At 35.4% G+C, this 19,930-nt stretch overlaps 1 protein-coding gene across 1 annotated transcript in view; it reads right to left on the bottom strand.

The window, feature by feature from the left end:
• Positions 1 to 6,730: 6,730 nt before the first annotated feature.
• tspan15 (tetraspanin 15) overlaps positions 6,731 to 19,930 on the bottom strand; it is a 40,996-nt gene continuing 27,796 nt past the window's right edge. Inside the window, exons 6-8 of the mRNA XM_056471546.1 lie at positions 18,719 to 18,769; positions 17,445 to 17,561; positions 6,731 to 7,977 (exon numbers count right to left, since the gene is read on the bottom strand). Of these exons, the coding sequence (XP_056327521.1) occupies positions 7,810 to 7,977; positions 17,445 to 17,561; positions 18,719 to 18,769 (336 nt within the window). The 3' untranslated portion in view covers positions 6,731 to 7,809. The remainder of the gene's footprint in view (positions 7,978 to 17,444; positions 17,562 to 18,718; positions 18,770 to 19,930) is intronic.

Below are 19,930 nucleotides of genomic sequence, written 5' to 3'. Positions count from 1 at the left end.
GCCTTCATTAGGAAATATATCCTTCACTCATTTTCTTTTTGGTTCAGTCGCTACAGCGGAATCAACCGCCAACTTATCCAGCATATGTTTTACGCAGCGGATGCCTTTCCAGCCGCATCCCAACACTGGGAAACACCCACGCACTATTGCATTCACACACAGGCACAACAGCCAATTTAGCTTATTCAATTCAGCTATAGCACATATCTTTTGGACTTCAGGGGAAATCAGGAGCACCCGGAGGAAACCCACGCGAACACAGGGAGAGGATGCAATCTCCACACAGAAATGCCAATTGACCCAGCCGGGGCTCGAACCAGTGACCTTCTTGCTGTGAGGCGATTGTTCTACCCACAGTGACACCCTATATATATATATATATATATATATATATATATATATATATATATATATATATATATATATATATATTTCATATAGTTTTATAAATTGTTCTTTAATTTTAATCTTACATCTTTCAGATCTGCTGGGCAAACAGCTGCTTAATTTAGACGTAGCACCATTAAACTCAGGGGGGTTGATTCATATTTCCTCCATCCTTGAGTGGAGGCTTAATTATATACTAGTAAACAGCTGAAGATGAATGAGCACCTTGTCAATATGATGTCTTCAATTTAATGGGGTGATGTGTAAAGTTGACAGTACTCTCATAAAGAGTCCCGTGATCACAGTTTTTGTAAGCATGAATTGCATAGCATGTTATTTTGTAAGGCAAACATACAAACACTTAATAATGCTCAGAAATTGCATACTGAGTTGATGAATGTAGGCTCTCCTTAAAACTGTTAAGATGTTCTTGTTAAGAAGTGGCACCTGGTGAAATGTTCTTCTGGAAGAGGTTATCACCCCGTTCATGTTTCTGCCATTGTGTCAAATGAAAGCAATTATGTGTGAGAAAAAAAGATCTAAATGCAGCCTAATAATGGTTTGAAGTAAAACCTCCATTCAGTTTTTTTAATAAAGGTATTAATATTATCTGATTATTAGGATATTTCTCTCTATTTTTTGTTAATCAATTGTTTATGCTTCTGCTAATCCATTCTGTAACTCTACATTTTACAGTGTCCTTGTTAAAATAACAATAAATAGTACATAACTGTGCAACTACACCATAACCCTTATCCATTATAAGAAAATGTACTTCATTAATATTACTCAGTACAGTACAATAGGGCTGCTCAGTTATGGGAAATATCATAATCACGAATATTTTGGTCATAATTGTAATCACGATTATTCAAATCGATTATCGATTAAGTCAAAATTATTTGCCCTTCTGTGATTTTTTTAATATATAAATATTTCCCAAATGATGTTTAACAGAGGAATTTTTCACATTATTTCCTATAATAATTTTTCTTCTGGAGAAAGGCTTCTTTTTTTTATTTCATCTAGAATAAAAGCAGGTTTAAATATTCTGAGCCCCTTTAAGCAATATATATATATTTGATTGTCTGCAGAAGAAACTACTGTTATACAATGACTTGCCTAAATACACTAATTAAGCCTTTGAATGTCACTTTAAGCTGAATACTAGTATCTTGAAAAATATCTAGTCAAGTATTATTTACTGTCATCATAGCAAAGATAAAAGAAATCAGTTATTAGAAATGAGCTATTAAAACTATTATGTTTAAAATGTGCTTTAAGCATCTTCACTGTTAGAAAAAACTCTAGCTACAAAAGTTCTTCAGTCAAGAGCAGTGAGGGATTTTCTCCTTTTGTTGTTTGATTAGTAATAAAAACAGGCGGCAGCAGGAATATCACTTTAAGAATAGTGCGGCTCTGATATGGTTTCTCTTTCACGTGTCTTTTGATTCTCAACTTGTTTGTTTATTACACAAATGAAGGTTAATATGAATAATCACTAAATACTGCGCTCTGACACAAACGTGCAAGTATTTGACCATTAAAGGGCTCACATTAAGATGGCGTTAGATGTGTGTGCTCTGCTCGTCTCCCATGCATGCGCTCTTTCGTGCTTTTAAAAACATGAATGATTCGAACGTACATCAATGAATGATGCGCATCCCGTGCTGCAAACGTTACATTACAGTACATGCTTTTAGTCATTTTCACGTGGAACTGAGCTTTGCAGAGCAACAAATGTGTACAACTGGAAAGGGGCGGTATATGATGCAATAATCGTTTATCTCGATTAATGGTTTTTCATAATCGTTAGAAGCCAAAATCGAAATCGGATTTTTGATTAATTGCACAGCCCTACTGTACAATATAGTTACAGACTAAAAGAGACACTAATATAAAGTGTAAACCCCAGCTACTTGAATATTATACTGTGTGTATATATATATGCATTTTAAAGATATTGTTAGATAAAACCAACAATTTTACCAACAAATTAATATTTTGTAATTTGATTGTCATTCACAGTTTTTCTCCTCTTTAAACTATATTTTTACTCGGTTTTTACTAAATTTTTTAAGCATATTAATTTTAGCATATGAATATAAAAATATAAAAGATGCAGAAAAATAAAATATATCTAATAAACAAAAATAAAATATAAAGGCATTCCAGTATATAAAGATTGAAGTGTGATTTGTTGAATTATTCATGGAATGACAGACACAAAAAACAAATATCTTTCATGCTTTCAATACAGTGACTGAAGGTCACTTGTGTCCTGGAGCAGACTGGACTTCATAAATGTCTAATTTCTTATGAAATTCTCTTTTAGCCCTCACTATAAAAGAAATATGAGCCAAAGTTTTGAGGCTGTGGTCAAGTTTTGCACCACTTTATAAAAGACTTTTAAAAGTTCTAAAGCAAAAGTTCAATAATGATTTTTTTGGCAGTGATGCCAGAAAAACAATCTGTGCTTCCCTAAAGAACCTTCGAGAGAATAAAGATTTCCATTTGAAAGAACATCAATCGCAACACCATGTATTTACCTTTTATACTGTATAACCTCTATATTTGGAGAGTACAGAAGAACAAAAGTGGACATGATATCAAGTATATTAACTTTCTAAACATGCTGCTCTTACATGTTTTGGTCTCATCAGTTATATTTTTCCATGTAAAAAAAGTTGTCAAAATGTTTCATAACAACTGTATTAGCACACATTTGTCTTGCCTCATTATGCAATACAACCCTTTCAATAATTCAAACAATTAAAGATAAAATCACAATGAATATATATTGAATACTGAGACTGTGAACTTCAGATTCATTCACTTACAATATAGAATCAGAACATACTGTAGCATCACAAAGCACTTTCTGGTGAAATGTACAAAAACCAGACTGATTTTCATTGATCAGCTCAGAACTTTTTCTACAATGGCTCATGATTACAGCAAAAAAATGTTCATGGCTTTTACTTTTAGCCACATTTTATTTGTTACAGTGTTGAGATCACTGCTGGGAAATGACCCACATTAAAATAAATATGGTTTTCCCTGAATATTGGGGAGAAATGATCAACACAGCTATAATCTAAACTTCCAAATGAGATGTTGTGCAAGTTAAAACACTTCATTACAACAAGACCAAAAATAATGATGCTTTGCATATGAATGTTATGTAAATGTTATCAGGAATGGATGCCAGGCATTAAAGAGAAACTCAAACTTCTGAATCGGAAATAAGCTATTTTATGCTTTGTCTAAAAACTACTTCATACAAAAACGTATATATTTTTAAAAGGAGGTATGCGCCCAAACTTAATTGGAGATGAGGCATAAAATGCATGAATGAGATCATACAAATTAGTCAGTAAAGCAAAAAAGTTGCAAATTGCTGTCAGATTTTGATGGCTTTTTTTAATCAGTACTCAAAGCTGCACTTTTAAACAATGAAAATGGAAGAGACGAGCAGATAAAACACAACCTATGTCTAGTCCATGTCTAAAGTACAATATTGAGAGTGACAGAGTCCCCTTGCAATGTCAAAGCAGCATGACGAGAAGAGAAAAGAACGAGCAGTGAAGCAGCAGAACAGCTCTGTAAACATCTTTTATTCATTCATTCAGCAGGACGCTCGCTGTGTTCAGGGCAATACTCAAGCTTTAACAGTCAAGTCAATACATAAACACACAAATCCTATAAAAGACTTCAAAAAAATTGCAAAAAAAAAATGTTAAAATGTTAAGGCTTTATATTCACTTCTTGCAATGTGTTTGTTTTATTGAGTAATGGCACAGAGTAATATAACATGTAGTGCATTTTACATCTAAACTGTGACTAAATGTAAATAAATATGCCATATGATTACTTTGCTTTTATTTAATGCCAAGAAACATCACATGCTGGACGATACAGAAGAAAAAGCCTTATTATAAAAAACATACAGTTTAGTTGGATTTTTTCATGTTTGTGCCAAACAAACATGAAGGAAGAATAAATATAAAAGCCAAACGTACAATGTCAAATAAAATCTCTTATTCTATGTTTTTTTTCTGGCAGCTGAGGTCCCAGAAAAAAAAAATGAAATAACAGACGTTAAATTACAGAAATTTACAGTGAAATAACAGACGTTAAATTACAGAAACTTACAGTGAAATAACAGACGTTAAATTACAGAAATTTACAGTGAAATAACAGACGTTAAATTACAGAAACTTACAGTGAAATAACAGACGTTAAATTACAGAAATTTACCGCATATTTCTGTAATTTAATGTGTTATATTACGGTAAATTTCTGTAATTTGATGTCTGATATTTTACGGTAAATTTCAGTATTTTAATGTCTGATATTTTACGGTAAATTTCTGTCATTTAATGTCTATTATTTTACGGTAAATTTCTGTAATTTAATGTGTTATATTACGGTAAATTTCCGTAATTTAATGTCTGATGTTTTACAGTAAATTTCTGTAATTTAATGTCTGATATTTTACGGCAAATTTCTGTAATTTAATGTCTGATATTTTAGGGTAAATTTCTGTAATTTAATGTGTTATATTACGGTAAATTTCTGTAATTTAATGTCTGATGTTTTATGGTAAATTTCTGTAATTTATTGTCTGCTACTTTAGGGTAAATTTCTGTAATTTAATGTGTTATATTACGGTAAATTTCCGTAATTTAATGTCTGATGTTTTACAGTAAATTTCTGTAATTTAATGTCTGATATTTTACGGTAAATTTCTGTAATTTAATGTCTGATATTTTAGGGTAAATTTCTGTAATTTAATGTGTTATATTACGGTAAATTTCTGTAATTTAATGTCTGATATTTTACGGTAAATTTCTGTAATTTAATAACTGATATTTTACGGTAAATTTCTGTAATTTAATGTGTTATATTACGGTAAATTTCTGTAATTTAATGTCTGATGTTTTACGGTAAATTTCTGTAATTTAATGTCTGATATTTTACGGTAAATTTCTGTAATTTAATGTCTGATATTTTAGGGTAAATTACTGTAATTTAATGTGTTATATTACGGTAAATTTCTGCAATTTAATGTCTGATGTTTTACGGTAAATTTCTGTAATTTAATGTCTGATATTTTAGGGTAAATTTCTGTAATTTAATGTGTTATATTACGGTAAATTTCTGTAATTTAATGTCTGATATTTTACGGTAAATTTCTGTAATTTAATAACTGATATTTTACGGTAAATTTCTGTAATTTAATGTGTTATATTACGGTAAATTTCTGTAATTTAATGTCTGATGTTTTACGGTAAATTTCTGTAATTTAATGTCTGCTACTTTAGGGTAAATTTCTGTAATTTAATGTCTGATATTTTACGGTAAATTTCTGTAATTTAATGTCTGATATTTTAGGGTAAATTACTGTAATTTAATGTGTTATATTACGGTAAATTTCTGCAATTTAATGTCTGATGTTTTACGGTAAATTTCTGTAATTTAATGTCTGATATTTTAGGGTAAATTTCTGTAATTTAATGTGTTATATTACGGTACATTTCTGTAATTTAATGTCTGATGTTTTACGGTAAATTTCTGTAATTTAATGTCTGCTACTTTAGGGTAAATTTCTGTAATTTAATGTCTGATATTTTAGGGTAAATTTCTGTAATTTAATGTCTGATGTTTTACGGTAAATTTCTGTAATTTAATGTCTGATAATTTAGGGTAAATTTCTGTAATTTAATGTCTGATATTTTAGGGTAAATTTCTATAATTTAATGTCTGATAATTTAGGGTAAATTTCTGTAATTTAATGTCTGATATTTTAGGGTAAATTTCTATAATTTAATGTCTGATAATTTAGGGTAAATTTCTGTCATTTAATGTCTGATATTTACGGTAAATTTCTGTCATTTAATGTCTGATATTTTAGGGTAAATTTCTGTAATTTAATGTCTGATGTTTTACGGTAAATTTCTGTAATTTAATGTCTGATAATTTAGGGTAAATTTCTGTAATTTAATGTCTGATATTTTAGGGTAAATTTCTGTAATTTAATGTCTGCTACTTTAGGGTAAATTTCTGTAATTTAATGTCTGATATTTTAGGGTAAATTTCTGTAATTTAATGTCTGATGTTTTACGGTAAATTTCTGTAATTTAATGTCTGATAATTTAGGGTAAATTTCTGTAATTTAATGTCTGATATTTTAGGGTAAATTTCTATAATTTAATGTCTGATAATTTAGGGTAAATTTCTGTAATTTAATGTCTGATATTTTAGGGTAAATTTCTATAATTTAATGTCTGATAATTTAGGGTAAATTTCTGTCATTTAATGTCTGATATTTACGGTAAATTTCTGTCATTTAATGTCTGATATTTTAGGGTAAATATCTGTAATTTAATGTCTGATATTTTACGGTAAATTTCTGTAATTTAATGTCTGATATTTTAGGGTAAATTTCTGTAATTTAACGGCCGTTATTTTTATGGGGGTTTTTTTCCGGCACCATAGCAGCCAGAAAAAGAAAGTAAAATAACAGATTTTTTTTACAGTTAATGTATGTATTTATGTATGTATGTATGTACAGTATGTATGCATGTTTAAAATATCACTAGAACCACAACAAAACAACTGATCATTTAAAAAAATCCCTGATTCAAAGATTACACAATAATCTCATAATAAGCTGTATTATTGAAAAAAAGAAACCCTGCTTTAGGTAAAGCCTCAATCTTATGTAATAATGGACATTATATTTACAAAAATTAAATATTAGTAAAAGCAATTACAGGAAATATGGCGATGCAACCAAGATATTGCGTTTAAAAAAGTTATAAGTATAGAAATGATCAGCATTTACAATATAAACCCATCTTTTTGAGATAACGTTCAAACAAAAGAGACAGCACCCGTATTATGATGAATGCACCACATTTCACACAGCAGAAGTTGTCGTGTATATACTGGAAATATAAAAAGACATTTTATAACCCGAGACTGACAGGGCGCCAAATGTCACGTTAGTTTCCCTGTTAAACAAAGCTAAACTGTGAAAAAGCTGTTCTGACTGGGTCAGTAGGATGTAAATATATGTGATCTTTGGTGTGCGCTTCAGGTGTGATTTACCATGATCCTCATTCAGAAGGTCAGTCCTATAGCATCAGGACATTTTGACACAAAATAACTAGTCCATTTTCAGCTGACAGATGAAATGATGAACACCGAGTGTAACTGTGAAAAACGTATTGACAGTAAAAAAATGACTTGCTTGGCACAGTGTACCCGAGGCTGAAATTTCGACAGTAACAGCACAGTTGTGTTTTGCAGAGCTACAAACAGTTCATTTCATCCACAGCAGGATAAAGTGTAAAAATCCCTTTTTTTAGAAGTGGATATAAGGCTTTCCTTTTTTTTTTTTTTAAGAGTTTGTACTCAGTCCATCAAAGGCATGCATTTGCAGCATTTGGCCAGCTTGCTTTGGCGTTTGGTTTCCTGGGGGTTGCCATCAGACGTCAGCAGACTATCCATATAGTGTCCATACTCCTCGATGGCATCTTCCACACGAGTAATATAAAGCCAGGTGAAGATCACGCCAAAGAACTAACAAAAAAAATAAATCATAATAATAATAAATCTGAGAGAAATGCCTTTTTTTTTTGCATGCATTGCTATCACAGCATTTTTTGTGGACATTTCCAATCAGACCATTTTGAAAAGATTTTCATGAACCTTTGGGAAATAATTGAAAATTAACAGATATAATAGAATAAGAATGAATAAACTTTCTTCACACTCTATTTAAATTCTTTACTAAGCATTCAGTAAATTATTTTTACAGTCCAGGCTCTACATCACATCATGCATATGAAATATCCAATACATTTTTAATAAAAGGTCTAAATAAAGTGCGAAGAGCTCAATTTTCCACGAACCTCACTACCAACAACAAAAAGTCACTGTTTGGATTTAAGTATGAAAACACATGGGTCTTTGAATTGATCTTTATTCCAGTAGTTATTATGTTTCTGGCATGTTAGAGGGTTGGTGTCAGTTATTTTAAAAATATACTTGTATGTTAAAAGACTACACTCACTGGCCACTTTATTAGGTACACCTTACTAGTACCGGGTTGGACCACCTTTTGCCTTCAGAACTGCCTTAATCCTTTGTGGCATAGATTCAACAAGGTACTGTAAATATTCTGGATATTCTAGATTTTGGTTCATATTGACATGATAGCATCATGCAGTTGCTGCAGATTTGTCGGCTGCACATCCATAATGCGAATCTTTCTTTTCACAACATCCCAAAGATGCTCTATTGGATTGATATCTGGTGACTGTGGAGGCCATTTGAGTACAGTGAACTCATTGTTATGTTCAAGTAACCAGTCTGAGATGATTCACGCTTTATGATATGGTGCGTTATCCTGCTGGAAGTAGCTATCAGAAGATGGGTACACTGTGGTCATAAAGGGATAGATATGGTCAGCAACAATACTCATGCTGAGGCGTTGACATGATGCTCAAATGGTACTAATGGGCCCAAAGTGTGCCAAGAAAATGGCACACTGGTGGTTATTTGAGATACTGTTGCCTTTCTATCAGCTCGAACCAGTCTGGCCATTCTCCTCTTACCTCTGGCATCAACAAGGCATTTGCGCCCACAGAACTCCCAGTTATTTTAAGATATGGTTCTGTGTGAAAATCCCAGTAGATCAGCTGTTTCTGAAATACTCAGACCAGTCCATCTGGCACCAACAACCATGCCATGTTCAAAGTCACTTAAATCACCTTTCTTTCCCATTCTGATGCTCGGTTTGAACAGCAGCAGATCGTCTTGACCATGTCTACACGCCTAAATGCACTGAGTTGCTGCCACGTGATTGGCTGATTAGAAATTGTTAACGAGCAGTTGGACAGGTGTACCTAATAAAGTGGCCGGTGAGTGTATTTCCCATGGCCATATTCCATGATGAAAACACAAAGATGCATCATGCTCAAATGTGAAAGACTTTAAACTGTTCAAAACGACGTTTTTCTTGAATTTGACTTCAAAAATGTTTACATTTTATTGAACTTCATTGAAAGTCTTTGAGATGCACTCTGCTAGACAGTGGACGCCTGTGGCAATGAGGATGCTCTCATTATCAAAACATACTCTCATCCAACTCTTGATGGAAATAAACATTCAGATATTTGAGATCTAAACTCTGAAATTCTTCTGTGAGTTGATTTCAGAGCGTTTATTGGTCACAATAAATCAATAAAGCATCCTCTGTTCTGTTTGATTTCTCATGTCCTGTTTGCTGCCTATTTGCAGTTTCCACACGAGAGCGGTGATGTTTGTTTTGTTAATTTATTGTATCATCTACCCTGCATTTGAACAAGAGTGAGTGTGTAGTAACTGTATATGTTGAGTGTAATCCGAGCAGCAAATGAACAGCCCATAAATCAACCATATCTTCCAATGTATCATTATACAAGCAGTAGAAAGCCGTCTTCATGTGGCACAACTGTTGTTCACTGTGCCATGAACGATTCCACCAAATAACGATACACAGATCTCTTCTGGGTTTTTTTTTTTTTTGGCCAAGCATGTTTATGATGACAAGAGATGAACACAAATGCACTGGTGTGTTTTGTAAATGGCCAACTCTGTAGGGGGTGGACAGGAACAATCTCATTTGGATTCGGACAGCAGCAAACATGCCCAGTGTGAAAATCACCTAATTTACTCCTAAATTACTCCTTTCTGCTGGTGGATTAACTTTTTCACAGCACCATGTTCCCGAAGAGCCTGTGTTAATCTGCACATTTCATGCTGCGGCTATACAATTTGTGCAGTTACATAAATCTCATAATAAACAACGTGGATGGATCACAGTGTGGGCAGACTGACTAATGACTTTTCCCAACTGTGAATCGCCATTTACGGAAAGAACTTTGAAAGTAATTATAAAAGCTTCTCAATTTTCTCATAAAAAGTCCCAGCACCCCCCTTCCTCCCATATGCATAAACATACTTGCACGCTACATCAGATTGAAAAATGTTCAGATGGAAACATTGCAATCCAATGTTGGAATGGAAATCCTAGATCCAGGTCTCTCTCTATAATATTTGAGCTTATCTGTGACAGATAACGCCTCACATATTCTGGCATCATTTCCTCTGTAACAGCCTACAGACAGGGACTGTCTGACCTAACAGAAACTTGTCTCCAGCAGCTCCTTTATAAGAATTAAATTGCATCTTGTGTGCGTGCATTGTTCCGAGTGCTGGTTGAAGTTGATCAGCAGTGTTAAAATGACTATATAATGGATTCAAAATTTACGTGATTATGATAATCCACATCTGCGACTGTGCTGTATTCAGAACATCAGAGCAACTATTTAAAAGTGGTTAAACGAGGGGACACACAGCAGCAGCTGCACATTAGGGGATGCTTTCCAAAGTGAAAGAGGTTTCTGAGCTGCTAATTTGTTGAAAACCGTTCTACTCGTGGTACTTTTTTTTTTGTGAAAAATTTTAAATGTATTCATACCACGTCTCAAACACCACTCACCACTTCATCAGTATGGAAAACACTTAATGAAGGGATATTTTCTTAATTACTCTGAACATACGAATGGGCATAGATATTAATGAAACCCAGTATCCAGAACCAAGTGTCTCCGTGATATATTAAATAATATTCAATTTCTTGCACTTGCCCAGACTGATGGATTCACTTTCTAAGGCCTTAATTTAGAGCAAGTTTTTTGTTTGTTTTTTCTCTGTGTATTAGGGCCGCACAACACATCGTTCCAGCATCGATATCGCAATGAGATCATTCACAATAGTCACATCGCAGGATATATGTTGAGTTTGTATTATAATTTCAAGAGTTCACACTTAGCTGATGATTAATTATAAGCTTGTTTGGCATGCTGTCCCCGGAGAGAGCCCTGAGCTCATAAGATCCTCGAGCCCGGGGCTCCCTCCCGTTGCAAGGCGAGAGGGGAGTTTGAGCTCAGGTTGATCTCGAGAACTCCCCCGCTGTAATAACCAATGAACAGCCAGAGATTGCTCTTGAGAGATAACCATTTACTAGGAGCATGTCTATAGTGCCGGTTTGGATTAGTGAATTAACTTATGTTGCATGTTTTTTGGATGGTGGGAGGAAACCGGGGAACCCTGGGGAAACCCATGTGAGCATGGGAAAAAAATGCAAACTCCGCACAGAAATGTCTGCTGGTTTGGTAAAGCCTAGAACCAGAGACATTCTTGCTGTGAGGCAACAGTGCTAAGCACTGGGCCACCGTGTCACCCATCTAGGAAGAAGGAGGAGTAGGGGTGGATGGGGGGATTCTTCAAAACGAAGATAGCGGTGGTACGTAACCCAGGGTATTTGGAGTAGCTTAGGAGTCGTCTGATTGGTGCATTGATAATTTGATAATGCGGATCCAGCCGCTAGCAATCGTAAGCACGTGATCCTCTCGAAATTAGTTTATAACTAAACTTCACTTATCATTTGCTTGTGTTTTTGATGCCTGTGATTGTATAATGATTTTAAAAGCTTTCAGGTATAAGAAATTGTACCATTTGTGACCTTAACTAGGATTCATTTTATTGAATTATTTTTATCATTCAGTTACTGTACTTAATACTGTTAGACTCGGGAAACGATAAAACACTATATTTCAATTGTATCTTTTTCTTGACTGTATTTATAGATTGTTATGCATGAAAATACTACAGTAACAACACAACACATTCAAATACAGAAATGCACTGCAAATAGCACAGACAACAGCGAAAATATTTCAGGGGACCCCAAAAATTTTAAAGATTGTTTATTAGATTTTATGGAGAATCTGCAGAATCATCCAAATCCATCTAACATTATAAATACTTTCCAAATAGACATATGAAGTAATCTGGTCAAATTGTATTCGTGTCGCAAAATTTATATTAAAATAAATAACTATCACAATGTTAAATTTTTCCAATATCGTGCAGCCCTAAAGTGTATGTTTTCTTTAGGTAAGTAAATGAAAGTGTTAGTTCACCCAAAAATTACCTTCAAATCATTCAAAACCCCTGAGACCTTTGTTCATCTTCAGAACACACATTAAGGTATTATATAGATCTGAGAATGTAGGAGTTCCCTTATCCTCCATTGACAGCAAGGTTTCAGACTCGTATAAAGTCTAGAATCTTATATAAAAAAATCCTCAAATACTCCATTTGTCAATCGTGTCCCAATGGTGGTGCAATCGAAATATTTTTAAGCTACAGGAAGATATTTTTGCACCCATAAATCAAAAACTAACATTCAACAGTTTCTTCTCCTCAGTGTCAGTATAGGATGTACATCAGGTCATGTGTCGGACTTGGTCACGCCTCTGACATAATATCTCAGATTCAGATTCAATTCAATTCATGTTTATTTCTAAAGCGCTTTTACAATGTAGATTGTGTCAAAGCAGCTTAACATAGAAGTTCTAGTAAAGTGAAAGTCAGTCCAGTTTTCAGAGTATCTTAAAATTTCACTGCTGAAAGTCCAAACACTGAAAAGCAAATCCATCGATGCACCTTTGATTTCTTTCAAATAGATATGTTGGCATCTGTGCGGGGTGGGGTGGGGGACGTACAGTATAAAGTACAGTATACGCCACTGTGAAGCGCTCATGATTGCACATATTATACTGACCCTGAGGAGAACAAACCCTTCAATAAAGTTGTTATTATTATTTGTTATTTTTGTGCACAAAAAAAAATTCTCGTGGCTTGACAATACTCCAAATGAACCACTGAAGGCATATAGGTTCCTGAAATTGACTGAGTCAGAACCATTGGTTTCTATGGAGGATTAGGGAGCTCTTATATTTCATCTACAATGTCTTAATTTGTGTTCCAACGATTAACAAAGATCTTGGGGGTTTGGAATGACACAAGGTTGAGTAATTAATAAGAGAATTTTCATTTTTGGTTGAGTAGACCCTTTAATAGGGGTGGGACTGGACTACTGATTTCCAAAGAATGGAAATTCACTCAGAGACCGTCCCTGCCAAAAATCAGCTCTTTTGAACTCCATGCAGTCACCATTATCCACCCCTTTCGCATAAATGTGGTTGTCATCTACCGCCCACCGGGTACATTAGGTCACTTCTTGGATGAACTGGATGTTCTTCTCTCATCTTTTTCTGATTATGACACTCCCTTGTTGGTGCTAGGTGACTTCAACATCCACATAGAAAGACCTCAAGCTGCTGACTTCCAGACTCTGCTTGCATCTTTCGACCTCAAAAGAGCACCTACCTCTGCTACTCACAAATCAGGTAATCAACTAGACCTTATTTACACTCGACATTGCCTCGCTGACCAAACACTAGTAACTCCACTACAAACATCGGATCATTTCCTTCTCTCTCTCAACATCCACATTACTCCTGAGCCGCCACACACTCCTACTCTAGTTGCCTTTCGCAGAAACCTACGCTCTCTCTCACCCAACAGACTATCCACCATTGTTTCTAACTCTCTTCCTCCATCTTCCAAACTCTCTGCACTTGATACGAACAGTGCAACTGATACACTCTGCTCCACGCTAACATCATGTCTAGACAGACTATGCCCTCTGACATCCAGACCAACCCGAGCCAGTCCTCCTGCACCCTGGCTCTCTGATGTTCTCCGTGAGCATCGCTCAAAACTTCGGGCTGCTGAGAGAAGCTGGCGAAAAACAAAAAATCCTGAACAGCTCATAACATACCAAACTCTTCTGTCTTCTTTCTCGACCGAGGTTACTTCTGCAAAGCAGACATACTTCCGTCAGAAAGTCAACAGTGCCACCAATCCTCGCTTGCTTTTTAAAACATTTTCCTCCCTCCTTCACCCTCCTCCTCCACCCGCATCCTCCACACTCACTACTGATGACTTTGCTACATTCTTTTGCACCAAAACTGCAAAAATCAGTGCTCAATTTGCTGCACCTACAACAAACACGCAAGATACACCACCAACACCACACACACTCACCTCTTTCTCCCAGCTCTCTGAGTCTGAGGTGTCCAATCTCGTGCTATCAAGCCATGCAACCACCTGTCCGCTAGATCCCATTCCCTCTCATCTCCTGCAAGCCATTTCTCCTGCAGTCATACCAACACTGACTCACATAATTAACACATCTCTCGACTCTGGTCTATTCCCTACTTCATTTAAGCAGGCTAGGGTAACCCCTCTGCTAAAGAAACCCAACCTGGATCAAACGCTACTTGAAAACTACCGACCGGTATCCCTGCTTCCATTCATGGCCAAGATTTTGGAGAAAGTAGTGTTCAATCAAGTCCTAGACTTTCTTACTCAAAACAACCTCATGGACATCAAGCAATCTGGCTTTAAGAAAGGCCACTCAACTGAGACTGCCCTGCTCTCGGTCGTGGAGGACCTCAGACTGGCTAAAGCAGACTCTAAATCATCTGTCCTCATCTTGCTGGATTTATCAGCTGCTTTTGACACTGTAAACCACCAGATCCTGCTATCTACGCTTGAGTCACTGGGCGTCACAGGCACTGTTATTCAATGGTTCAGTTCCTACCTCTCGGACAGGTCATTCAGGGTGTCATGGAGGGGAGAGGTGTCCAACCTACAGCATCTATACACTGGGGTACCTCAGGGCTCTGTGCTTGGACCACTTCTCTTCTCTATCTACACGGCATCTTTAGGAACAGTCATCCAGAAACATGGTTTTTCCTACCACTGCTATGCTGATGACACCCAGCTATACCTCTCTTTCCACCCTGATGATCCCTCGGTTCCAGCTCGCATTTCAGCCTGCCTGTCAGACATTTCACTCTGGATGAAAGATCATCATCTCCAGCTTAACCCCATGAAAACGGAAATGCTTGAAGTTTCTGCCAACCCGACTCTTCACCATAACTTTTCAATCCAGATGGACGGAGCAACCATCACTGCATCCAAAATGGTAAAAAGCCTTGGAGTTACGATTGATGACCAACTGAACTTCTCTGACCACATTTCTAGAACTGCCCGATCTTGCAGATTCGCACTCTACAACATCAGAAAGGTCCGACCCTTCCTATCTGAACATACAGCTCAACTCATTGTTCAAGCTCTTGTCCTCTCCAAACTGGACTATTGCAACTCTCTGCTAGCCGGGCTACCAGCTAGTTCTATCAAACCTCTTCAGCTGCTTCAGAACGCAGCAGCTCGAGTGGTCTTTGATGAACCCAAAAGAGCACATGTCACTCCGCTACTCACCCGTTTGCACTGGCTTCCAGTTGCTGCCCGCATCAAATTCAAAGCTCTGATGTTTGCTTACAAAGTGACCTCTGGCTTTGCTCCTTCGTATCTGCTCTCACTTCTGCAGATATATGTGCCCTCCAGAAACTTGCGTTCTGTGAATGAACGTCGCCTCGTTGTTCCATCCCAAAGAGGGAAGAAATCACTTTCCCGAACTCTCACATTCAATCTGCCCAGTTGGTGGAATGAACTCCCTAACTACATCAGAACTGCAGAGTCACTTGCTGTCTTCAAGAAACGACTAAAAACGCAACTGTTTAGTCTCCACTTTTCCTCCTAATCTGCAATTGCCTCTCTGGCTATACCACTAACTGAGCCCTCTTTCTCTCTCTCTCTCTCTAAAAAAAAAATAAAAAATAAAAAAAAAAAAAAAAAAAAAATTTCTACTAATGTTTTGCTTCTTAGACTTTTACACGCCTGAAACTTGTCTATAGCGCTTGTTCACTGCTGCTCGTATAGTTGTGTAAATTGCTTCCTTGTCCTCATTTGTAAGTCGCTTTGGATAAAAGCGTCTGCTAAATGACTAAATGTAAATGTAAATGTAATAGCATCTTTTCATTTTGGGGTGAAAAAAAACACTTTTAAAGAGTTAAATCTACCTGATTAAGGTTACCATTTTTAAATGTTTGAATGTGAATGTTAACTTGGCTAATTTCTTATTTTTAAGACTTTAGTTTGCACCTCATCATCTTAGTTCACGTCTATGAAATATAAAATGATATAATTTATATGTGTACACACTTGTGTAGCTCGAATATGTGTAATCCTTTTTAAATCACTGGCCAGATGAAAGCTTGATATTTGTTTGCTATGATTATAGGCTTAGAATGACTGTGGGATTAAATAAGCGTAGGCAGCGAGTCTAGATCTTGAAGACGAACGCTTGTAGCTGCGTTGTGCTGTAATAACTTATAAACAGGAATAGGACTTGTATGAAAAAAAATGTAAAATTTTTTTGTAGCAACAAAAATGTAGCAACTGCATTGTTTGAATATAAAAAACAGGCCAATAATACATCATTGATGTATTATTATTATTAAAATACATGCGAATGTGAAACGTGGTTTGGCAGGAGTGCCAAAATTATGGCTCACAATAAGCACTGTGTAGTTTTATTCAAAACAGGCATAATGGAAATAACATTCTCACAACAGAGAATGTGATTATCCAACTGATGGATAAATGCAGGAAAGTTTTTTTGTTCAGTCTACAGAAACTACTGTTGTCGTAGTCTGTCCAATTAGAAGAATCAGCAGAAGATTGTGTGAAAATTGAATATATATATATATATATATATATATATATATATATATATATATATATATATATATATATATATATATATATATATATTATTTGCATCAATAAATTGAGCTCTTATACTGCAAAGCATGATGGATGTATTGATTTTGTGATGTTCATAGTAAAACTTAAAAAAGGGATGTCTGATTTGTGAAAAATTACAAGAAGCCAATCTTACAAATCACCTATGATTAAGTGTTTTTTACATATTCCCCTCCACGGCTCTTTGAAATCCATTTAAAAAGACAATAATTGTTCTCACAACTCTTATCTCTAACACTTCAAAAACTTTATGAGGTTCTTAGAGTCAAAGAAAATGTACGTTTTGTTCTTAGCAGTCTCGCAGACTTGTAATTAAAAGATAAGTCAAAGTATATTTTATTTAAAGTGTACCATTTGCATCATTAAAAATGACTTGCGCTGACAATCTACATCACCTTATCTCTGATGAGTCTTACCTGCGGAAGAAAGATGCCTAGAAGAAGTCCAGCCATTGTTTTGTAGTTGTCTATTAACCAAATGAAGACAGCGTCGGTGCAGCCACGAGTGTAGATAATGTCTGCATTGTCAATTCTCTGCAGGCAAAGGTCAGGTCATATTCAAAGTTCAATATTCATTATCATATTGTCAGAATTTTTAAAAAATGCCCTCGCTGAATGGCTAATTAGCAATCAATACTGCAAAGTCATAAGCTGTGTCTGAAAAAGAACACTTTCCCTTTATATTATACAATAAAAAATTGATAGTATTTAAAACAAATTAGGAAACTGAGGTCCTTAAACATGCATCTGCCAGACTTTTTACTATTTCATGTGGTCATGACAGATGATTTATGAAAAAGCAGTGAGGTGATACAACTGATACTGCTAGGTCATGAGACAGTGACTACGTTTACATGGACATCAGTAATCGAATTATTTGCTTTAATCTAATTAAGATAATAATAAGCCTAAGGTGTTTACATGAGTGTTACTTTCATGATTCCTCATGTTTTTCATGTTATACCACATAATATGATTAACGTCATTACGTCACCGCGCTATCTACGTTTCCTCCTGGGTAGGTGCAAAGAGTGTCAAACAGCCGTGTGTACATGCCTGTACTGCACTTTAATAATGCGACTAAAATCGACATATTCAACATGTCTTAATTCGATTTCTCTTTAGTTCGATTATGACCATAATCTGATTAAATTAATAAAAAAATAATAAATAAATAAATTTTAAAAAATTAAGAAAAACAAAACAAAAAAAACACAGTTTACATGGTAGACTCTTAATCAGAGTATTGTCTTAAATCGCATTAAAATCGAATTATTGGTGTCCATGTGAACGTAGTCATTGATAACCTGTCAGAAACAATTCAGAACATGCTTTTATAACATTTATGAAGTACATTTAAATTCACACGCAGCAGCTCCAGCTCAAACAGGATGTGATTTTCAGATGCACTGATTGATTGCAACTATATTGGGAGATAATTGGATGCTGTTATCATCATTCATCTGGGCAAGCTGCGTATTCTCACAGCCTGTTAACATTCAGAATTGATTCTCGCTGCTTTTCAATGAAGACCTGATTAAAGATTAGACCTTTGACCCTTCAAAAAGACAGGATCGACTCAAGACTTTTGAATTACACAAGACTGTAGCTACTCTCTTTCTTTTTTGTTCACAAGACCAGAGGCAACGCAACAAAACAGAGTCATAAATAGAGGTGATGAGGGAACGTACCTCCTTATGCAGGGTCTTGTATCCGCACATCGTATTAACAACTTCACCAGGCTGTAATACACAACAAATGAACATTTTCGTATAGGTGAAAACAGTTTCTATTCCTCATTTCCCATAAAAAAAAAGAAAGATCACATTGGCTGTGAGATTGTGTTAGAGTACTTGTTTAGCAAACAGCAAAACCTCTAGGGGAAAAAAAGACATTCTCAACCCTTTGGATCATACGTATGAAATTACACTCTGTGCTGATTAATGACTGGGCCATTCTCTTCATAACAGGTTTCCATTACGCTAGTTTTGATCATTCTAGCTTGTGGTTTTAGCCTTCAGTCAGTTGTAAGAATACTAAGCTTTAGAAACGAAGCTGAAATCATTCTGTGAGAAACTCAATTCAAACCAGTATTATGAAGAAGCACGACCTCATTATAGTTCCATACTGTATATAGGCCACATAACACAGCTCAAACTGGTTGTCAGTACACATTTAAGTGCTTAATCCTGTACACACACAGTTCAGTAATTTACAAGAGAGACAATTGCATTTTACAACCAAATAACCTAAATCATAGGTCTCAAACTGGATTCCTGGAGTGCCGCAGCTCTGCACAGTTTTGCTCGAACCCTAATCAAGCACAGCTGATTCAACTAATCAAGATGTTGAAGACTCTTTTGAACACCTTGAATACTTGTATCAGGTGTGTCTTATTAGGGTTGGAGCAAAACTGTGCAGTGCTGCGGCACTCCAGGAATTGAGTTTGAGACCCATAACCTTAATGAAGTATGCAGGGAGTGATAAAGTTAGTGCATACACTGTAAAAAACGATGGGTTCCACACAATCGATTTGTGTTGACACAACATGAAGGAACTACGTTTATTTTTTTACAAATTCAAGTGGATTGAACATCAAAAAATTAAGTTGTTGCAAAAAAATACTCAATAGTTGTGTTGTTTCAGCTCATTTTAAAGTAGCTTGAACAAAAAGCAAATTTTTTTTTCAGAACTAGAAAGAGAAATCAAAGGAAAGGAGGTACATCTTAGTTGTTTCTTAATATGCGTTCTTCATCAATCTTGCAAGCTTGCGTTTCTCATGTAACATCATCATCAACCGCCGAAGTTCAGTTCCAATAATTAAGAGAGACCACAAAAACAGAGGATGTGTGGAAAAAACTTGATGTGTTCTTGACATAGAAAATGCATAGAATGCAGACTTA

The sequence above is a fragment of the Danio aesculapii genome, chromosome 13 (genome assembly GCF_903798145.1).
Source record: "Danio aesculapii chromosome 13, fDanAes4.1, whole genome shotgun sequence".
Lineage (NCBI taxonomy): Eukaryota > Metazoa > Chordata > Actinopteri > Cypriniformes > Danionidae > Danio > Danio aesculapii.
This window is presented reverse-complemented; position numbering and strand designations above follow the sequence as displayed.